Source organism: Phyllopteryx taeniolatus, chromosome 7, assembly GCF_024500385.1.
Source record: "Phyllopteryx taeniolatus isolate TA_2022b chromosome 7, UOR_Ptae_1.2, whole genome shotgun sequence".
NCBI lineage: Eukaryota > Metazoa > Chordata > Actinopteri > Syngnathiformes > Syngnathidae > Phyllopteryx > Phyllopteryx taeniolatus.
The window spans coordinates 5,279,119-5,298,147 of record NC_084508.1 but is presented as its reverse complement, the minus strand read 5'-3'; the positions used below and the strand labels follow the sequence as shown (position 1 = coordinate 5,298,147).

The following is a 19,029-nucleotide window of genomic DNA, read 5'->3' as shown; positions in this document are numbered from 1 at the left end:
GACCTGTGAATGCTGACATTTTTATTCTGTATAAGCTGCACTGACAGAACACGGGGACAAAGTTAACGCGGGATTCTTCCACCTTCAGAGGTAGAAACAGACACCCCTTCCACACAGGTAGTGTGAAAATGCCAACATTTTTACATATTCTGGATAAACAGCAACAACATGAAGTGGGGGGACGAAGTCGACCGGCAAATTTTACGTTTTCAGAGGTAGTATTACAAGCCCCATTCACAATACCTGTAAGTGCTGACGTTTTGTTTTTTTTAAACGGCACTGACACAAAGCAAAAAGCCAAAATCAAACCTGTGAATTTCTCGCTTTCTTTGGTAGTATCAGAAGCCCCTTTCAAACTACCTGTACATTTTCTGACTTTCTTCTCTGCGGCACCCAATAATAATACGGGCACCCAATAATTCTTCCGTCTTTGGAGGTCGTATCAGAAGCTCCTTTCATACTGACTTTAAAATATCCTACTTGGATGTATTCTTTGTAGAACTCCTAGGCAGAGGAATGTCAAATCTTCTGTTATGGCTCTGAATCTTTTTTTTTCGAGTTAATGAAATTTTTCATGGACAAAAAAAAACCCAAAAAAAAAAAACCTCCCCTCTCTCCAATCTGGAATCAGGCTTTATGTGATCTCTTAAAAAACACACTTCCTGTTTACGTTTCCTTGGGCTCAGTGCCGATGGAGGCCAGGTCCGGAAGAAGAGAACGACCAACCAAGGCAGGACGAAGGCCGTCTCAGCCTCAGGATCTGGGCGTCGACGCGGAACAGAGGTACGACAATAACACATCAAAATGAATCAACAAATATGAAGCAGTTGAATGTGAAAAAGTGGGAGCAATAATCATAAAAAGATTTGTTCCGCAGCATTTACACAACTATAAAAATATTGGGACTGATATGGATGTTCTCTGCAGGTACACTGAACTGATTGACAGGAGGGGAAAGATCACGGCCAAGTTCACAAACTTGCCAAGAAAAGTCATTCGGCATCGGCCCAGTAAGCGAAAACGCAACAATACTAAATATGGCGGTGCCTTGACATACGAGTGACCCGACTTAACAGCTTCAACAAGCTACAGTTTGACCGATAGTGACTAATTCTTCAAAAAAGAGGCTTCAAAATGTTTAATCCCACTCCCAGTTGAAGTTTACTATCAAACTTAATGTAAAACAAAGAGACTTACATAGTGTATTTAAAACAAGCACATAGCTTACTTAGCCTTTAGTCGGCTTGCTTAATGCTAATGCTAACACATACAATACATACAGTAACCCTTTAAGCAACTGATATTTGAACACAAACAGTGCAGCAACACAGAAAGCCTCTTTTTACGCAACCTGTAAAAGCCGGCATTTTGCTACTTTTACCTCAGTAGTATTTAGATTTTGATATAGTTTGGGCTATGTATGGTAGTCGCGTTTCAGGTTGTTTTTTTTTTCCGCTCTAGTTTTTCTACATCTGCGTATTTGTGTGACATTTGTTTATGTTGAGGAGGCCCTAAAAAAAATCTCTTGCTTAAGTCGTTCCATGTGTGTCTACATTAGGCAAAAGCATCTCTTGTGTTGTTTTTGTTGTTTTTTGACATGTTAAGATTTGTTCTTTTGCTTTGGTAATTGAATCATGCTGCAGATGACATCATCGGTTCCTAAATGATCACATGCGTGACTCAACACTGTATTATAGGGCTCTGACATTCAAAGTTACTGTAGAAAGTCATCTTATACAACATGTACAGTACAGTACAGTGGTGTCTTGAGAGATGAGTTTCATTCATTGCGTGAACACGCTTGCAACTCAAAACACTCAAATCTAAAATCGTCTTTCTTTTATCATTTTTTTTTTTTAGAGGAAGTTGTATTGTAAAAGTAGTCATCTTCTTTGTTTATTTTTCTAGTGTAGAAAGTTATTGATTTTCTTGACAAAAGTTGTTTTTTTATTGTTTTTGTATTTTTCAAGTCAAGTTGCATTTTTGTAGCAAAAGCTGTATTTTTCTCGGGTTTTTTAAAGTTAAAAAAGTACTCATCTTAGATTTGTTTTCAAAAATAAGTATGTTTTTCAAGAATATATTTTTTTTAAGAATAAAGACATTTTTTTTCATCTCAAATCATCTTTCCATATTGAAATGAGTGGAAATGCCATTAACTTGTTCCAGCCTCCACCCAAAAAAAAAACATTTTTGTAGTTTTTTTAAATAAGAATATTGTCATTTATCAAAACATACAGTAATGAAATAATTCAATAGAATGTAAAGAATGAAACACTTTTTGCCATGTGTTTTGCTTCAATTCAATAGAGATTGTGCTGCTCTTTCTGTTGTGCACGTCTTGGCCACCTGGGGGCAGTATATATACAGAAGAGTTTTGCAACCGACTCAGTAAGCTCCAGTTATAGGAGACATTTTTCTATTAAGCTACACTGATGCTATTCCTATGGCATTTTGTGTAGTTTGTTAACATTAAGCTAAATGGACTTCCCTAAGGCAAATCGAGGTGTTTGTTTTAATATACATGCAATTCTCGTTGGTTTATGTTTCGTCTGAAAGTGAACTTCAAGCTGGAGTGGCACTCGAGATGAAGAATTGTTGACTGCTGCTTGCTGTGAAGTGAATTGAGTTCACTGCTTTGCATACAGCGCTCACATCGCAAATTTTTCCTCGCAACTCAAACCCAAAAACAATCCGCCAGACGACGACTGGTATCTCTAAAAACTCGTAAGTCGGGTCGCTCGTATCTCAAGGCAATACAATTTTATAATCCATAGATGTCAAGCTCATTTTTGGTGCGGGCCACGTTCTAGTTATAGTTTCCCTTAGAGCGCCGTTATAACTGTGAAACCATATCAATATATAATCGCAAATTAATGGATTACTAGTTTTGGAATACAAAGTCAAGGAAAACAATCTGTTCAAATATTGTTCAATTTATTTTTTAAAAACTATTTTGGTCAGAAAACATGTTTGGAATCTCAGTGTTATTAAAAGTGAAGATAATTTGCAATTTTGGAACAGATTTTGGCAACAAAGATGAAGTAGACGCACATAATATGCTTTCACAGGCCACGTAAAATGATGTGGCGGGCCCCATCTGGCCCCCGGGGCCTTGAGTTTGACACCTGTTGAACATAGCGGTCAACCTGGGAATTTTCCGTCTTGGGAAGTAGTATCAGAAGCCCCTTTCACACCACCTATAAAATCTGTATGTTTTTGCCCGGCAGAACCCCAGCCGCCGGTTCCATTGGAGAGGATGGAGGAGACCACAAACAAAATCAGCCTGGCGCTGGAGATTCAAGAGGAGACCGCGTCCAAGGCAAAGCCTGGTCAGTGTCGTGCAGTTGTTCTTGGGCCTTTACAACAAGGCTATCGAATACATTCTCAAATGGCTGTCCATAGTAGTAGCATGCAGATGTCAACTTGTTTTTTCTCTCTTATAACATGTCGTTGTCCTACTAGTATGCCAAAATTGTCCTACTAGCGTCCAGAAATGTCATTCAGTAGTGAAAGGTAGTACTGGAAAAAACGTTTCTAGTAAGACAAAGTCGTTCTACTAATGCGTCCTAGTCATTCTACTAGTGCACGACATTGACTTACTCGTGAGGACAAAGTGCATACTAGAACATGGACCTTAGGATGGATATAAAGTATAGTGAATAAATGCTTCTAGTAGGACAACTGGCATACTAGTAGGACAGCTACATGTCACTAGTGAGGCAAAACTGTGCGCTAGTGGACATTTACATGCTACTTGTGACATTATAAAATTGTACAAATTAACATCTTTACATGCGGCTTATATTAAATGTTTGTTTTGTTTTGTTTTCCAGAGTCGTCCCAGGACTGTCTGAGTGTGCCCTGCCTGAACGGCGGCACTTGCACGAACGGCGGCGGCGACTCGCACGTCTGCGACTGCGCCACCGGCTTCAAAGGCGCGCAGTGTGAACTGTGTACGTTTACCTACACAGGCGGAACTCCATTTTATTTTACTATACCGAACGCCCGTTTCTCGTTATTGAGAGTTGAAGATGGTAAAATTTTGTGTGTGTATTACAGCGTGCCAGCGAGTGCCTCACCCGTGCACCCGCCTCTACTCGGAGACAAAGAGCGTGCCCGTGTGGGAGGGCGACGTCTGCCATTACGTGTAAGGATAATCTAAAGGATCAAAATTGTTGTCTTAGAAGAGTAAAGTCATTATTTTTAAAGAAAAAACTGAGAAAACAAGTCAAAATATTGTTTAAAATTAAGACCATTTTTAGTCTTATTTTTCAAGAAAATATCATATGTGAAGAAAGTAGAATTTTTTGGAGAAAAAAAGTCTTATCTGATCTAATCTTACAAGAATAAAGTCTTTTTTTAAATGGGGAAAAAAATATTTTTCAGAACTAAAGCAGTAATCTTTCAAGGATAAAGTTTTGTTTTGGTTAAAGTAGTCATCTTGCAAGAAAACTCATTTTCATAAAAAATAAATAAAATCTTTAAACATTGTTGGAGTTCAACATTAATCTCGTACTTTATTCTTGTTGTCATTTGTTTTCTAATTCTCCTTTGTTCCTTTTGTTGTTCTTTCAGGTACAAAAGAATCTATAAAGTGCAGCAAGATGTTTGCTACCGAGAAGTCTGCGACTCGACGCTTCCGAGGAAAAGTCAAGGTGAGTTCAAACCAGATGTCACAATAATAATAATAATAATAAAATTCAATAAAACCATCTCCTAATTTTAATTTTTTGTATTACCTCCTCCAGTAACAGTCAGAAGAACACGCAGACAACAGTGAAGGTTTGTTTACTTTAGTGGCATTGTGAAAAATAAATGGTCAAACAAGAAAGTAGATAAAACAACCGGTGTCGACTGTAAAGTTAGCTGCTAAAGTAAAGCTAACCATGTAATGGCTAGCTGACAAAAATAATAGTGAAAACAAAGTAATAAGTAAAGTTGTATTTTTTGGGGGGGGGGGGGGGCGGGGGGAGCTATTAGTAATTTTGCAAGAATAAAGTTGTACAGCGGTACCGTTGTGTGCCCAATTTTATTTGCTATCTTGCGAGCAAAATTTTGACATACAAGTGAAGTTCAGGCACTCCACCGCCAGATGGCAGCAGCAAACTTCACAACAAATTGTGAATGTACAGGTAACTTGTTTATTGCCACTCCCAGTTGATGTTTACTGGAAAACTAAACATAAAACAAAGAATTATGCGTCATGCCACATTACTTTGTCTTAAAGAAGCCAACTAGCTTCATGCTAACACATAATGGGAAATGCCCAGACTGGCTAACAAAGATAGCATCGACGTTGCGGTAGTTATAAGCTATTCGAACACAAACAGTGCTGCAACACATGTAGACAGCCAATATAACAATACCCACAGGTATATATTATTTATCCTCTGCGAAAAGTGACTAATTTTACTGCAGCTTACTGAGTTTAGAAGAGACCGTCTTCTTCGTGTATTTATTATGTAAGTATTATACTGCCCTTTGGTTGCCAAGGCATGCACACAACAAGGAGGAGCACAATGTCAATGGGAATTGAAGCATGAAACCATGATGCACAAACTGTTATTTAACATGTAATGTTTTTATATTCTAGAGCACTTGGAGGCCGGCACGGGGGAAACATCCACGTTGGTGTTTATGATGTACTTGAAGTAGCATGGTTATAAGATAAGATAAGATAAGACGAGGTCGCGCTGGCGTTGTTGTTGCCGCGCAATCCCGTCAGGACACACTGGAACGTTTCAAGCTCCACGACGTTCGACAATCTCATCGCGAGTCGCAGGAATTCATCTCTCCCTCTCTCTGATGATGGCGCAGTGTTTTCTTTGTAAAATATCTTTGTTTTATTTTTTATTATTATTATTGTTATGTATTAGCAGGCATCGCTGCTCGTTATGCTGTAAATAGTGTCCATAGGCCGTTTTTGTAGGTGAATATTTTATTAATAAAAATGTTAAAATGTCCTGTGGATTTGTGCCTTTTCTTCTTGTAATAATAACTTTATTTATATAGCACCTTTTAGAAACGTGTTTGCAAAGTGCTTCGACAGACAGAATAACGTACATAAAACATGATAAGATAACAATCGTCATGATCATATATGTATAAAATGCTAACAAGTAAAGTTGGATTGGAGTTGCATTCTCGTAAACTCGCCTATTTTATTTTTTCTCATAAAGCATAATACCCTTTCACTGTCATTTTATAGTTATGTGAAAATCTTGGACTTGTCTGTTCCTTTATAATAACTTAGATTATTATAAAACAAAACTATTAGCTTCAACCGGAAACCAAAAATTAAAAACAAATTTTACTAAATACACCCAAAAACAAAAAAACAAAATGGGGACGTCTTCTTTTGCGTTTGAACTCTTCATATCTTTATTCATGCAGTGACACAAAAATATATACTTATGGCCTGAAAAGTAAGAAATAAATCCCAAAACACACACAAAAAACAACAATTATATTAATTTTGCTCCTGGGCAGTGTGTGTTTTATTACACTTGTTTGGCACGTTGACGATAGTTCAAATGATGCGTTCAATATAATCAGAACTTCCACTGTCAGTTGCATTTTTGAACGCAAATAATCTTGACGGGAGAAAAGTAACAATTTTATATGAGGAGTCGTATTCTTTTTTTAATTAAGTCGTTTTTACCATAGCGCGTAAAGGCGCATTTAGATTGAATGAGTCTTCCGCCAACTCTAATTTTCCTGAAAAGGCACGTAAAGAGGCATTTGAAGTGAACGATACCTTCGTCAATATCGTAATTTCTGGTGACAATTACATTTTCGTCCGCATATCGGATTGTTATGTCTCATTAGACGACTATGATGTAGCGAGGGTACTATAGCAAATATGTGGCGCTGAAACCACAGTTAAAACTTACATATTTACGGTTGTGGCTCAATTGTTTAAAGGGGCTCCCAAATCAGTCTCCTTATTTACCACAGTACCTGAAGACAGCATTTAGACAGCCAAAGCAGTGCGCGTTCTCGCGGCTCCCTGCGCGCTCTCCCTGTGAAAACTGAGCTATTGGCGGACTGGCGGTGGGGAAAGACTTGGGACGACCGTGGAGGGAGAAAACAGGCCATCTTAGTCCCACTTCGGAACACTTTTATTCACTTTCGACAGCCGTGGAGGCGAAATGTGCTCGTTTTAGTGGTTTGTTGTTATGTGCGGCGGGTGGGAACGTCGGGAAATATCCCAACTTCGAGCCCGCAGCCAGACTGAAAAGTTAGCCAAATTAGCTCGCCTCGGCTAAATTAGCCCGTCGAGGACAATAACAGGCCCGCCGGGGGGAACGAGCGAAGAGTGACGAGGAATGTCGCGCCCCGGGATTCGGAAGTTCACCTACGGATGAGAAGAAGGAGACCCGGGAACGCGGACGACTACTTGCGAGCCAGAGGACCGCTGCCATGTTGGGGTGGCTGCCGCTGCTCGGCTCCGGCGGCCCGTCCGAGCGCCGGGGATGGCCGCACTCGGTGGTGCCGTGGCGGCGGTCGCTCGGGAGCTTCTTCCTCGGGCTGCTACTGCTGGAAGGGGCCCTCGACCTCGGCGTATCGGTTTCGGGGCTCGACAACGACAACAGCGGCAACAACCGTAGCGTCAACATATACATGAGTGTGGACGAGCTCAACAGGCTGCTGGGTAAGGAAACTTGTTTTATTGGGGTCAATGTTGTCATCTGCGTGATTTGAAAAGGGCTGAAAGTGATTGTTAACCATCATTTGTACTTGTTTTTCCATCCACTCCTCCACCTATTATAAACCTACTTGAAATAAAACAATATAACAAAATATTAAGGGGGAAAATGCCTGAGAAAAGGTAAACAATATTTCAAAATATTCTGAAAAAATACCTGAGAAATAGTAGCAAAAATAAAAGAATTGTGATCACACACAAAAATATTTGAAAATAATATAAAAACATGAGGGGAAAAAAATGGCAATTGTTTTATAAAAGTTTTAGGAAGTACTTCAGAAACAGATGGAAAATATCAAAATATTCAAATGCATATTTATTTGTAGTTGTTGTGGCAAATGTGATCCTCAAAGTGTTACAAAATGTTAGATGAAATGTGCAAACATTTGAGAAATACTCATGGGATAAAAAGCACAAATATGAAGTAAATGACAAATACTGCATTAGATGACAATACTAAAATCAGAAGAATATATGTGCGTGTGTGTATGTATTTATATGTATATGTATGTACATCAGGGCTATCAATGTTTTTTTTTTTTATCAGATTAATCACACCTGGATTTTGATTAATCACAGGTGCCAAATATACCACATGTAGTACCACATTTTGCTTTGAGACGGTGTTTTGAACTTGTTTCGATGAAAAGTGAGTTCAGCACTCCAATATATCCAAATTACCTTTTTTTTTTTTTTTCCACAAAACTCCCATCGGGGTGACTTTTGAAGCAAAATTTGCCGTCGAGCACACCAGTCGGAGTCTCCTCACTCAACTTTGCACTGGCGTAAGTGTTGACCTGATCACTGGCCTTATCAACCTGCACCGCATTTCGGATAACCTACCGCTGTTAATGTAAAGGAGCATAAATGGTCAAAATAAATTCGGATCAATTTGAGATAAAAATTACAAACGTAGACAAATGGCCGCACTCCGCTGTCTGCTTGGTAAAATGCTTCATTTCCGATATGTAATTTCCACTACGTCATTTTCGGCGTCCCACCAATTGGACAGTACGGTAATATCGCTGGTCGACACGAAATGTTAAACGATCAAATACTGACAAATACAGCAAGACGTTAGAGGAGCTGAAAGCCTTAATTAGCATTTTGTTATCTCCTCTAGTCGTGCCTTTGGGTGAAATTGTTTTTAAAAAAAATTTGTATATATATATTTTTTTTCCATACGCAAGCCTTTAAAACATACTTTTTAAAATATTCCTTAGCACCTGTTCACACACCCTCGCTCAAGAAATGGAAGACTATCGTATATCATCACTTTAAAGAAACGAAAACTGGCACAGTTCTCCAAATAAAAGGCAATGCATGCTCGCTTCTAGCTGTTTGCCACTCACAGTTGTAGTCTACTGTAAAACTGACACGTAAAACAAAATACAATTAGTTAAACATTGTGTAATTTAAGGTCAAAATGTTGACCCGAACCAGGTCATTTCAGAAATTAGCATAGATGTTACAGGAATTATAACACACAGAGAGCAGGAACCCATACAAACAGAGCATACAACATTACTGTTATAATAACTTACTTCTCCTTAGTAGGGGACCTTCTCTGCCCATTCTTCTTGCTCTTAAGCTGCATGTAGATTTTGTAGTTCTCAGTGCTGCCCAGCATGTCACGGCATAACGTGGTACTACACTGAAGGCGCGCAATTCTAAATTCGGATTTGCGTGTACTCGTTTTTTTCCAGAAACTGGAACCTTTCGGTGGTAAAAGAATTAAAAAAAAATTGGGATGGGAATAAAAATATAAAATAAAAATATATTGTTTTTATTTAAGGAAAGTCGTATTTTTTAAGAATAAAAAAAAATTAAAGACTAAAAATCTGTATTTTATCAAGGAAAAAAAGATTACAAGTTTTAAGATTAAATTTTTTTTCTGTTGAAACCATTTTTTCCCAAGAATAAAGCCATATTTTTCAAGTCTAACATTTTTTTTTGTTTTTTTTTCCTCTACAAAAAAGCCCTACTCTTTCCAAGGAAGTTGTATTTTTTTTAAAGGTTTTACGTGTTTTAAGGTAAAGTTTTGTAAGAATAAAAAGTTGTATTTTCCAAAAATAGTCACTTTTCTTCAAAATTTTTTTTTAAATAAATAGTGTGTAAATAGTAATCTTAGTCATGTAAAATAGTCATATACTGTTTATATATTTTTTAAAGTAATAAATAAATTTTTTAGAGTCCCATTTTTGTGAATAGTCGTATTATTGAGAAATAGCAGTACCGTATTTTCACAACCATAAGGTGCACTTAAAAGTCTTAAATTGTCTCCAAAATGGACAGGGCGCCTTATAATGCGGTGCGACTTATGTGTGCACCGAGTGCCAAAATCTATAAATGTTATCGTGTGATGAGCGCTCCGCTTGACTGACTGGGAGCCTTTCATGCCGACACGCTGCTTATATAGAGGAAAAATGGACGTGGCTGAGGACAGCATGTGGCCGTTAAAGGGGGAAGTGTGCGCGTGACAGAGGACACTAAAGGCACGCCCCCAGTAGGTATATAGCGCCGGTATGTGCATTGTGCAAAACATCGGTTTGGCTTAGGACCCCCGAAAATGGCACCTACGAAGAGACACGCTTACGGAGCACAGTTTAAACTGCAAGCTATCAGCTACGCAGAGGAACATGGGAATCGAGCAGCCGCGAGAGAATTCAAGATCAACGAATCCATGGTTCGCAAGTGGAGGAAGCAGGAAAAAGGAGTTCCGCCAAGTCAAGAAGACGAAGCTAAGTTTCCACGGAAACAAGGCGAAGTGGCCCGAGTTGGAAGACCAACTCGAGCAATGGATTAATGAGCAAAGAACAGCCGGGAGAAGCGTCTCTACAGTCACCACTCGACTGAGCGCAATAACTCTGAGCTTGCCATCATTGGCAAGGCTTGACGGAGGCTTGACGGAGGAACTCCAACCCTGGACATCGGTGGAAACAGGGCGTTCAAAGTGAAGTTGCGAGCGGTGTGGGAGCCATGGATGACAGATGGCGAACACAGCTTTACTAAGACTAGGAGGCAGCGCCGGGCAAGTTACGCCGCAATTTGTGAATGGATTGTGGCTTCTTGGGCTAAAGGGTCTGCCTGCACTGTTGTTCGAGCTTTTGTAAAAGCCGTCATCATTTCTGAGGAGCTGCACGGCAACGAGACTGACTCCGACAATGACGAGAGGGAACCTGGCGTGTTTGATTGAGAACTTGCCCAGCTGTTCATTTCGGATACAGAAGATGAGGGCTCTGATGGATTTGTGCATGAGGATTGATCAAAAAAATATCGTGAGTACATTGTTAAATACTTCAATAAAGTACAACCGGACTCACTTTTGCTCGTGAAAATACAGTATTATTTGTTGATTTTCTTTCTCAGGAATAAAAAGTAGATTCTTTTTTTCAACAGTCATATTTTTAATATTTTCAAGAACTAAAGAGGACATTTTATTTTCCAGATTGTTTTTTTTTTTTTCAGAGCAAGTCATTTTTGGAGGAATTTGAACATTGTTTTGTTTTTTCGAGAAATGTGTACGTATTGGATACAAAAAAAAGCAGCGATCTTAAGAGGATGAATTTGTATTTTTTTGAAAAAAAGTGCTAATTTTTTTTTTCAGAGAATAAGTTCTTAATTTTCGAGGGGGAACCCTACCCCCCTCCCCGCCCATATACAAACACACAAAAGTAGTGCTCTTCCTCGAATGAAGTTGTAGATGAAAAACTCACTTTTTGTCAAGAAAGGAAGTTGTGATCCTCACTATAAGGCTGCATTTCTGTGACCTGCTCAAGAACTAAAAGGCCCTTTTTCAATTTCCGTGTGTTGGCCATCACAATTGTGCTGGTGATACTCTGTCAAGATAACAGAAGTGGAGCATCATGCATGTGAAGTCTCGCTAGGACAGCAGATGGAAATGTTGCTGATAACTTTACCAAATGAGCCTTTTCTCTAGCGGACGTCTAGCTAAACGTTCGGGCCTGACTCAAACGTGCGCACTGCGTCTCGCTTAGGCGATCAAGAGCGGCCATCGTCCCTGATAGCTTTTGCATGTGAATGTGTCACCCCCCCCACATAAAAAATGCATTGGAATGCAGAAAAAGTCCTGTGGGATACATTGTGGTCCTCTACGACCATGTATTTTGTGGTTATAATCCCATGCAGCCCTTCTTAAATAATATATGTCACAATTATCCTGCGTCAGGGATTGGCTAACAGCAGTGGCAAACTCAAAACATTAGGTACACATAGCTAAAAATATATTTGTCCAAATAGTAGGTGAAAAATAGACAACACAGAAAAGTAATACACGAAAATGCAAATCGTTTAGGAAAAACTACAGAAGCACTGGACAACAAATACGCATTAAAACAAATTTGTTTTTCAACTAATGTTGAAATGTTAATGAATAATACAATAACCAGGCAAAAATTAGTAGATAAAAGTACAACAATATTGGAAAAAAATAAGAGAAAAAATATTAGATACAAAAATAATTAGAAATTTCGAAAAAGAAATAAATGTAGAATTGTTGGGAAACATACAGAAATACGAGACCAAAATACACATATTCATACAAAATGGAAAAATATCATCAACTAACACAATAACTCCTTAAAAGAAATTTGAAACGATCAACAGAATTTACACAGATGAAAGTACCAAAATATTTTTTTTTAAATACAGCCCTGAGGAACTGTAAAAGAAAATATATAAAAATGAATCCAAACGTATTCCAAAATAGTACATAAAAATGAAACTGAAGGGTAAAACTATTGGGAAAAAATAAAGAAATAAAAATATAATAAATAAAATAATGTGGTAAAATAGTAACAGAAAAAGGAAAATAATAAATAAACAGGGAAAAATAGATACAAAGTAGAAAAATATTAGATTAAAAATTCTAAAATATTAGGAAAAAATGTAAAATAATTACAAAAATTGCTACTTTTTAGCAGGAGTTTGTTGGTTGTAGCGGTCGTGTTCCCCTTGGAAAGATTGGCCTTGCTCCCACCCGGCTGGATGCCCGCTTCTGTTTTAGATGCTGGAATAAGTTTGTTTTTTACGGCTGTGTTTTGTTCAAGTGGGCTTTACACAAACTTTGCAACAGGCCGTCACTTGTTCCACGTCCGTCGCCGCAAACCCAAACCAGATCCAAACCACTGACGATACGGTTCCTTTCTTTTGAACAAACCTTTCGCTCTCTTTAGCGGTAGCCATGTTGGTGGGCTTGTGCGTGTATCACTGTGACGGAAATAAGGGAAAAGGGAGGAAAACATATAAAAATTAGATTTGAATATGTTTCAAATTGTTTGCAATAAAAAAAACTCAAATTAATTGAAAAAAATCAATATATTGCCCAGGCTGGATGGATGGATAGATAGCCTTCCTCTTTGTCTCCTTCTTCTTTTTTTTGTTTTTTTTGTTTTGTTCTCATGAGCGTGCCTTAAGAGGCAAATGAACCCTTTTTTCATGTTTTGGAGACGTGGGCGTGTAGCCACCCAGATAATTTGCTTAGCTAAATCAGGCATTCAAAAATATTTGTCCTGGTGCACTCGGCCTCACGAAGCCTCCTTAACGTCTAAAAATAGATTTCTCCGCAACGAAATCATTCTCCCAACTTAATCACTTCTTCAGCAAACCATCAGATTTGTGTTTATTTGTGGAACAAACAGTCCCCACCCCCTCCCAAACAAGCATCAGTGAGGTGCTTATTACGGTATGGAAGTAAAACGGCCGGGCTCGGATTCCTGCCTTCGTCGCCCCCCCCCCGAGGCGGTCCATTGAATAAAAGCAGGCGGCTGATGTACGGTCCTTTTGAAGTGAAAGAAAACCGCACTTGATGGCTTTGAAAAGTTGCTATTTCTGGAACCGCCTTTCAAGTTTTTCCCCGCGGTCCTATAACAAAATACAGGCAATGTTAGCATACTGTGCTAACGTGCAACCTACAGCTTCATCTGAACTTTTTGCATCAGAGCCGCCATGTGAGGGATATTTCCTGACGCTTTGTGACGTTTGACACCTGACAAACACTTCTACCGTCCTGTTGTGTTGAAAGCAAGCATTACCCCCGCAAATATTTAATGTCAAACATGTCTGTATTTTCCCGTTTTGTTTTGTTTTTTTACCCAAGAACTTTCCGGTTTCCGACGTAGTGTCACAGGTCCGGCCCGTTGTGTTGGGAGTAGGGTTGAAAAGATTAATTAAATAACTCTGTTTGATTACAACAAAGGTTGAAGCAAAATCTCATTTTTGCCACACGAACTATTGTTACTGGAGTCTCACACACTCCTCCGTTTTGAAATAAGTTGTTGTGATATTGGGCAAGGAAGGAGGAAAGAGTCAGTAAAAGGCACAGAGTGTCCAAAGTAGGTCTGCAACTAGCGATTATTTTAGTAATCGATGAATGGGTTGATTATTTTTTCGATTAAGTGATGAATGAGATAAAAAGCGACCGTCACTGTCCGATGTGTTTAATCTGCCATATATTAGCCTGTCCCGGACTGGCCAGCCATTTTCCCAGCTTGCCGTCCCGTTGTAGTAGGTGTAACAGAGGTGTTGCCGACTGATATGCCTCCATTTTCTCCCACTGTCTTCTTGAGGCTAGGAGGCGGTAAAGGCACACGTGTGGGCTACAAGAGGGTCTTTGTTAGATGCTATCCGGATCTCGGCACCTGCTCGCCGCCGCCTTTTGTCCTCTCTCTTTTGATGCGCACCGTGATCCACGGCGTACTTGCTTCATGTCCATGTGAAATGAAGGAGATTTTGTCGTGGTTTACTTGGATGATCATTAGAACGTGAATCGTGGTACATTTTACATTCTTTGGTTTGCTTTAGATTAAATTAAGAGCTACAGGACTTGGGTTGCAAAATTCCATAAATTTTCCAAGTAGGAAACTTTGCATGGGATTTAACAGGAACTTATGGCAATAAGTGAGTCAACTAGGAATTTATGAAACTGATGGTTGGCTCTTAATAGGTAAGAAAATACTTCATGCAAGGACAGCGGTACCTTGATTTACGAGTGCCCTAACTGGCGAGTTTTTCAAGTTATGTGTTATGGATCACAAAGCAAAATTCAACCAAGTGACGGCTCGTAACTCGAATAACCTGTAAATCGAGGTCCCACTGTATATATAAAAAAAGCGAATAAATGATAGCGTTGATGTTTGCTCCCCATTACGGCGGTCAAGGGCACTTGAGTGGCGTGTTCCTGTCCTGGGAAGGTGATGTGTTGATCTCAAAGGAAGTGATCACTCAAAACAAAATAAACACGCTGCCATGCTGGAATTCAAAACACTAAACCCCATTCTACAAACAAGCCTGTTAGCCTTTAGCCTTAAGCGGTCAAATTTGTGAGCAAAAGCTTCCATTGAACGCGTGACAGGCGCCTGTTGCCTTTCCCGTCACTTCCTGTTTTGAAAGTAGTTGAGGTTGGGGGCTCAAATACTGGAAACGAAGGGAGAACTGGTCACTCTTACACGCCTTGTTGCGCCGCTTTAATTGCTATCAAAGTGCACTGCGGCCACACGTCAAGACAAGGGTGGCACACAGAGTTCAAGCCAGAGAAAGGCAATTATCACAGCACCCCGGCCGTTTTCTCACAGGAGGCCCATTAGACCACTCATTGTGTGTTCAGCTCCAGCTGTTTATTAATCCTCCGCCGCCAGCACAACATGTTCTCTGTACTGACAAAGCACAAACCGTTGCGGCGCTACACTTTTAGCTGTCGATAGCCCTGAACGGCACGTAATCGCATTCATTTTCGACGCATACACTAACCTGTTTATGTTCAAAAGGTACATTCACATATTTTCCAAAAACAACAAACAAGTGTAAGGCCCGCCGCAACACCGTCGAACCGGACCAGCTCAAAAAATAAAAAGACAGTTGGCGACTCACACCTACACAGAAACTGTGGAAAACTGCGACCCTCTGGTTTTGAGGCTCCTACGTACAGTATTTTGTAGACTTTACACCGATTTTATCGGCCTTATCGGTATCGGCCGCTAATTAGCATTCTATGCTGATCGGCTTTAATGTCGTCATTCCCCGAGCCGATCAAGGACGTCATTGATCGGCTCCGCAAAAGACATTTACTCCGCGTCGCCATCTCGCGCAGTATATTTGAATCCAAAAGCTAGTTTATTTTTAGCCTTTTGGCGTAGTCCTGTAAATATCTGACGGCCAATAAAGTTATTAAAAAAAAAAAAAAACATGTCGGCGGTGTGGAACAGACAACACGTCTGAGACAGGCAACACGTAATGCCCGAATCAGACGACGACAAATGTGCTCTTTCACGATTGCTCTATGTCAGACTACTGCAATAAAATCTTGTATTCCGATACCACCGCATCCCGATTTTTACGATCATTGGGCTTTATCTTGTCAACTCAAATGCGACCGTATACACTCGTTACCGTAGCTACGACAACGAATGGATCGCGCAAACTGTATTATAAGGACAAAATGGGGAAAAACGTGTGTTGGTGGTCACCGGTGCTCAGGCCAGGAGAGGACGTTCGGTTCAGGCTTGGAGCCAAGGAACATATTTTACAATTGTAAAATCTCATGGCACACCAACAAACAAAAATGTCACAAAAAGTGAATATATTCATTACTGTATTTACTTCCTGCCATCTAATAGAAGACCATTAATTTGTTGTCTGTCACTATGCCTCACTGGCACAAATAGAGGAACAAAGATACATTATTTATTGTAAATATACTTTTTTGAGCAATTAAGTACACAAGTCTATACAGTAAATGAACAGGTCTTTTAAATAGACACATTCCCCCATCTCGTGATCGGATCGGTTATCGGTTTTTTAAACTCGCTGATCGGCCCCAAAAATCCTGATCGTGTAAAGCCTAGTATTTTGTACTGTATGACTTTTATTAAACCATAAAACCATAGTGTGACGGTCAAGTACGAAGCGGGTTACCACAAAGTGAGGAAGTGGGCGAGAATAAAGGAGAGAGTGTAACTCTTGAGAGGTTGCCTCGCCCCCAAACACTGACTGTACCTCGCTCGTGCGCGTTTTGGCATCACAGACTGCACGCTCCACTGTTTCATTCACGGGTATATATGAAATGAATTGTTGTAAAACACAATATATATGTCTACTGTATGAACGGATGTGTATGGCGCGGCGGCGACTCGATGGACCTCGCTAGCTTAATACCCAGAAATTAATGTTTTTGTGTGAAAGCTCATGTGCATTTTGGTTGGCTGTACAGTGAACGGCCGCATACCTACGGTTCAACACCCACTGATTCAGTTACTTGCAGATTATTATTTTTTTTTTTTCAATTTTTTCCTACCTTCTCTCCCCCTCACCCCCTGGAAAACGCTTTTTGGTGGTACATCCCCGTTTATACAATAATTTTTTGGGGGTTAGTAATTACCGTAACGGCTATTATAATCGCAGTTCGCTCGTCTATGATGTTTCACGCTTTATCTTAGCATTAAGCTAGTGGACTTTCATAAGAGAAAATAAAAGGGTTTGGTTGAATATTTTGATGTTTTAATATATAATGTTGAATTCTCGGCACGGTGGCCGACTGGTTAGAGCGTCAGCCTCACAGTTCTGAGGACCCGGGTTCAATCCCCGGCCCCGCCTGTGTGGAGTTTGCATGTTCTCCCCGTGCCTGCGTGGGTTTTCTCCGGGTACTCCGGTTTCCTCCCACATCCCAAAAACATGCATGAATTGGAGACTCTAAATTGCCCGTAGGCATGACTGTGAGTGCGAATGGTTGTTTGTTCCTATGTGCCCTGCGATTGGCTGGCAACCAGTTCAGGGTGTACCCCGCCTCCTGCCCGATGACAGCTGGGATAGGCTCCAGCACGCCCGCGACCCTAGTGAGGAGAAGCGGCTCAGAAAATGGATGGATGGATGGATGGATGTTGAATTCTCGTTTGACGTGTGATTTTTACCATAAGCTTCAACTGGGAGTGACAGACACCTTCAAGCAAGCACATGTTGCCTCTTATTTGGAGAACTGTTCTTTTCATTTCCACAAACTGACGTTATGCGACGGTCTCACATTTCTTGACAGCTTAAAAAGTGTGTTTTAATAGGTTTATGTGTGTTATGTGCTCACTTTTCCTTCCTTTGAGTCAATTGCGACTGACTGTAGTAATAGCGACACATGTGCTGTCCTTTCATCTAAGCTCATACGTTGAGGGGAAAATCAGGCCTGTAGGTTTAAACGACTGTTAGCACGCCCACTGCCACCGCCGCCGCCTACACGGGCCCTTTTAAGATGTCCTCCATCTGCTCCCTGAGCTGGCAAAAAATGTTTGAGATGTTTTTAATTGAGTCAATGTGAGAAAGTGGTTCGAGCCCGAGGCTGTTGCACACATTCTTGCCTTTAAACGAGATCCTCGAAGTCAGGCCTGAGAGCTTTAACCCCTCCATAAATCATCAAAATAAACATACTAAGGCTTCACACTCTTATGTTAGTGTATGTGTGACATAGTGACTTATGTGAACCATCCTCTTAACCCCTTGGTAAAATTGCACTCATTTCGGAGCTCGTCCGCACTTGAATGTTTTGAACTTCTTCACTTTGGGCACTGCGAGGTTTCAAGTGCTAACAGATGTGCTTGGGCCATCGCTCTCATTTAGGCTTGGATGAGGGGGGTATATTTGTTGTCTGTTCATGGCAAAGTGGCATTTTTGGGGGGTGTTTTAACAAGCCGGACGCTCTAAATCAGTTTCCCAAGCTTTATTGAGCCAAGGCACCTGTTTTGCATCCCACAAAATTTCACGGCACAGCACCAAACAAAAATGTCAAAAAGTGTCAATACTGAAATCACAAATTGACATGTGAAATTTGAACCCGTTTAATTGAACACAAAGCTTATATACTCACAGGAAGCCATGACTTATGCTGTTGTATGAATGTCAACAGGTGGATACATGGGTTTATTGTACCAAAAGATGTATTGGTAATTTATAAATAATTTTGGGGAAAATTCAGTGAATTTCTTGTACTCACACTCATTCTGAAAAAAGTGGTATCGTTGCATCCCTAATTACAAGCTTTTTTCTCATTTTTAACTTACATTTTCCATGAATTCAGTATTTCCTATGCCTTCTAACTTCAAATTCAATTTGTTGTCAAAAATATTTTTCATCACGTGATCAAATCGGGATGTCCTAAAAAATTAATAAATAGTTCTCTGACGTTTACCCAGTTTTAAATTGATCTCTTATCGGTCATCAGATGTTTGGGGGAATAAATAAATATTCTTCCCATAAGGCAAAATGTATTCTAAATTTGAACAAAGTGTTGGTCGATCATGACCAAAATGGAGGCCGACCAGTGT

At 39.9% G+C, this 19,029-nt stretch overlaps 2 protein-coding genes across 5 annotated transcripts in view; both read left to right on the top strand.

The window, feature by feature from the left end:
• The window catches only part of sned1 (sushi, nidogen and EGF-like domains 1), a 30,441-nt gene extending 24,479 nt beyond the window's left edge, over positions 1–5,962 (top strand). Inside the window, exons 24-31 of the mRNA XM_061780127.1 lie at positions 687–783; positions 928–1,010; positions 3,228–3,329; positions 3,834–3,953; positions 4,060–4,147; positions 4,576–4,655; positions 4,749–4,782; positions 5,594–5,962. Of these exons, the coding sequence (XP_061636111.1) occupies positions 687–783; positions 928–1,010; positions 3,228–3,329; positions 3,834–3,953; positions 4,060–4,147; positions 4,576–4,655; positions 4,749–4,780 (602 nt within the window). The 3' untranslated portion in view covers positions 4,781–4,782; positions 5,594–5,962. The remainder of the gene's footprint in view (positions 1–686; positions 784–927; positions 1,011–3,227; positions 3,330–3,833; positions 3,954–4,059; positions 4,148–4,575; positions 4,656–4,748; positions 4,783–5,593) is intronic.
• Positions 5,963–6,812: 850 nt separating this feature from the next.
• ryk (receptor like tyrosine kinase) overlaps positions 6,813–19,029 on the top strand; it is a 34,723-nt gene continuing 22,506 nt past the window's right edge. The window contains exon 1 of one of the 4 annotated variants that reach the window (XR_009789465.1): positions 6,813–7,654. Coding sequence is in view for 3 of the 4 variants with exons in the window: in XM_061780167.1 (XP_061636151.1) it covers positions 7,423–7,654 (232 nt within the window). In the remaining variant the exon portion in view is untranslated. The remainder of the gene's footprint in view (positions 7,655–19,029) is intronic. The other 3 variants (XM_061780167.1, XM_061780166.1, XM_061780165.1) reach the window with 3 other exon arrangements.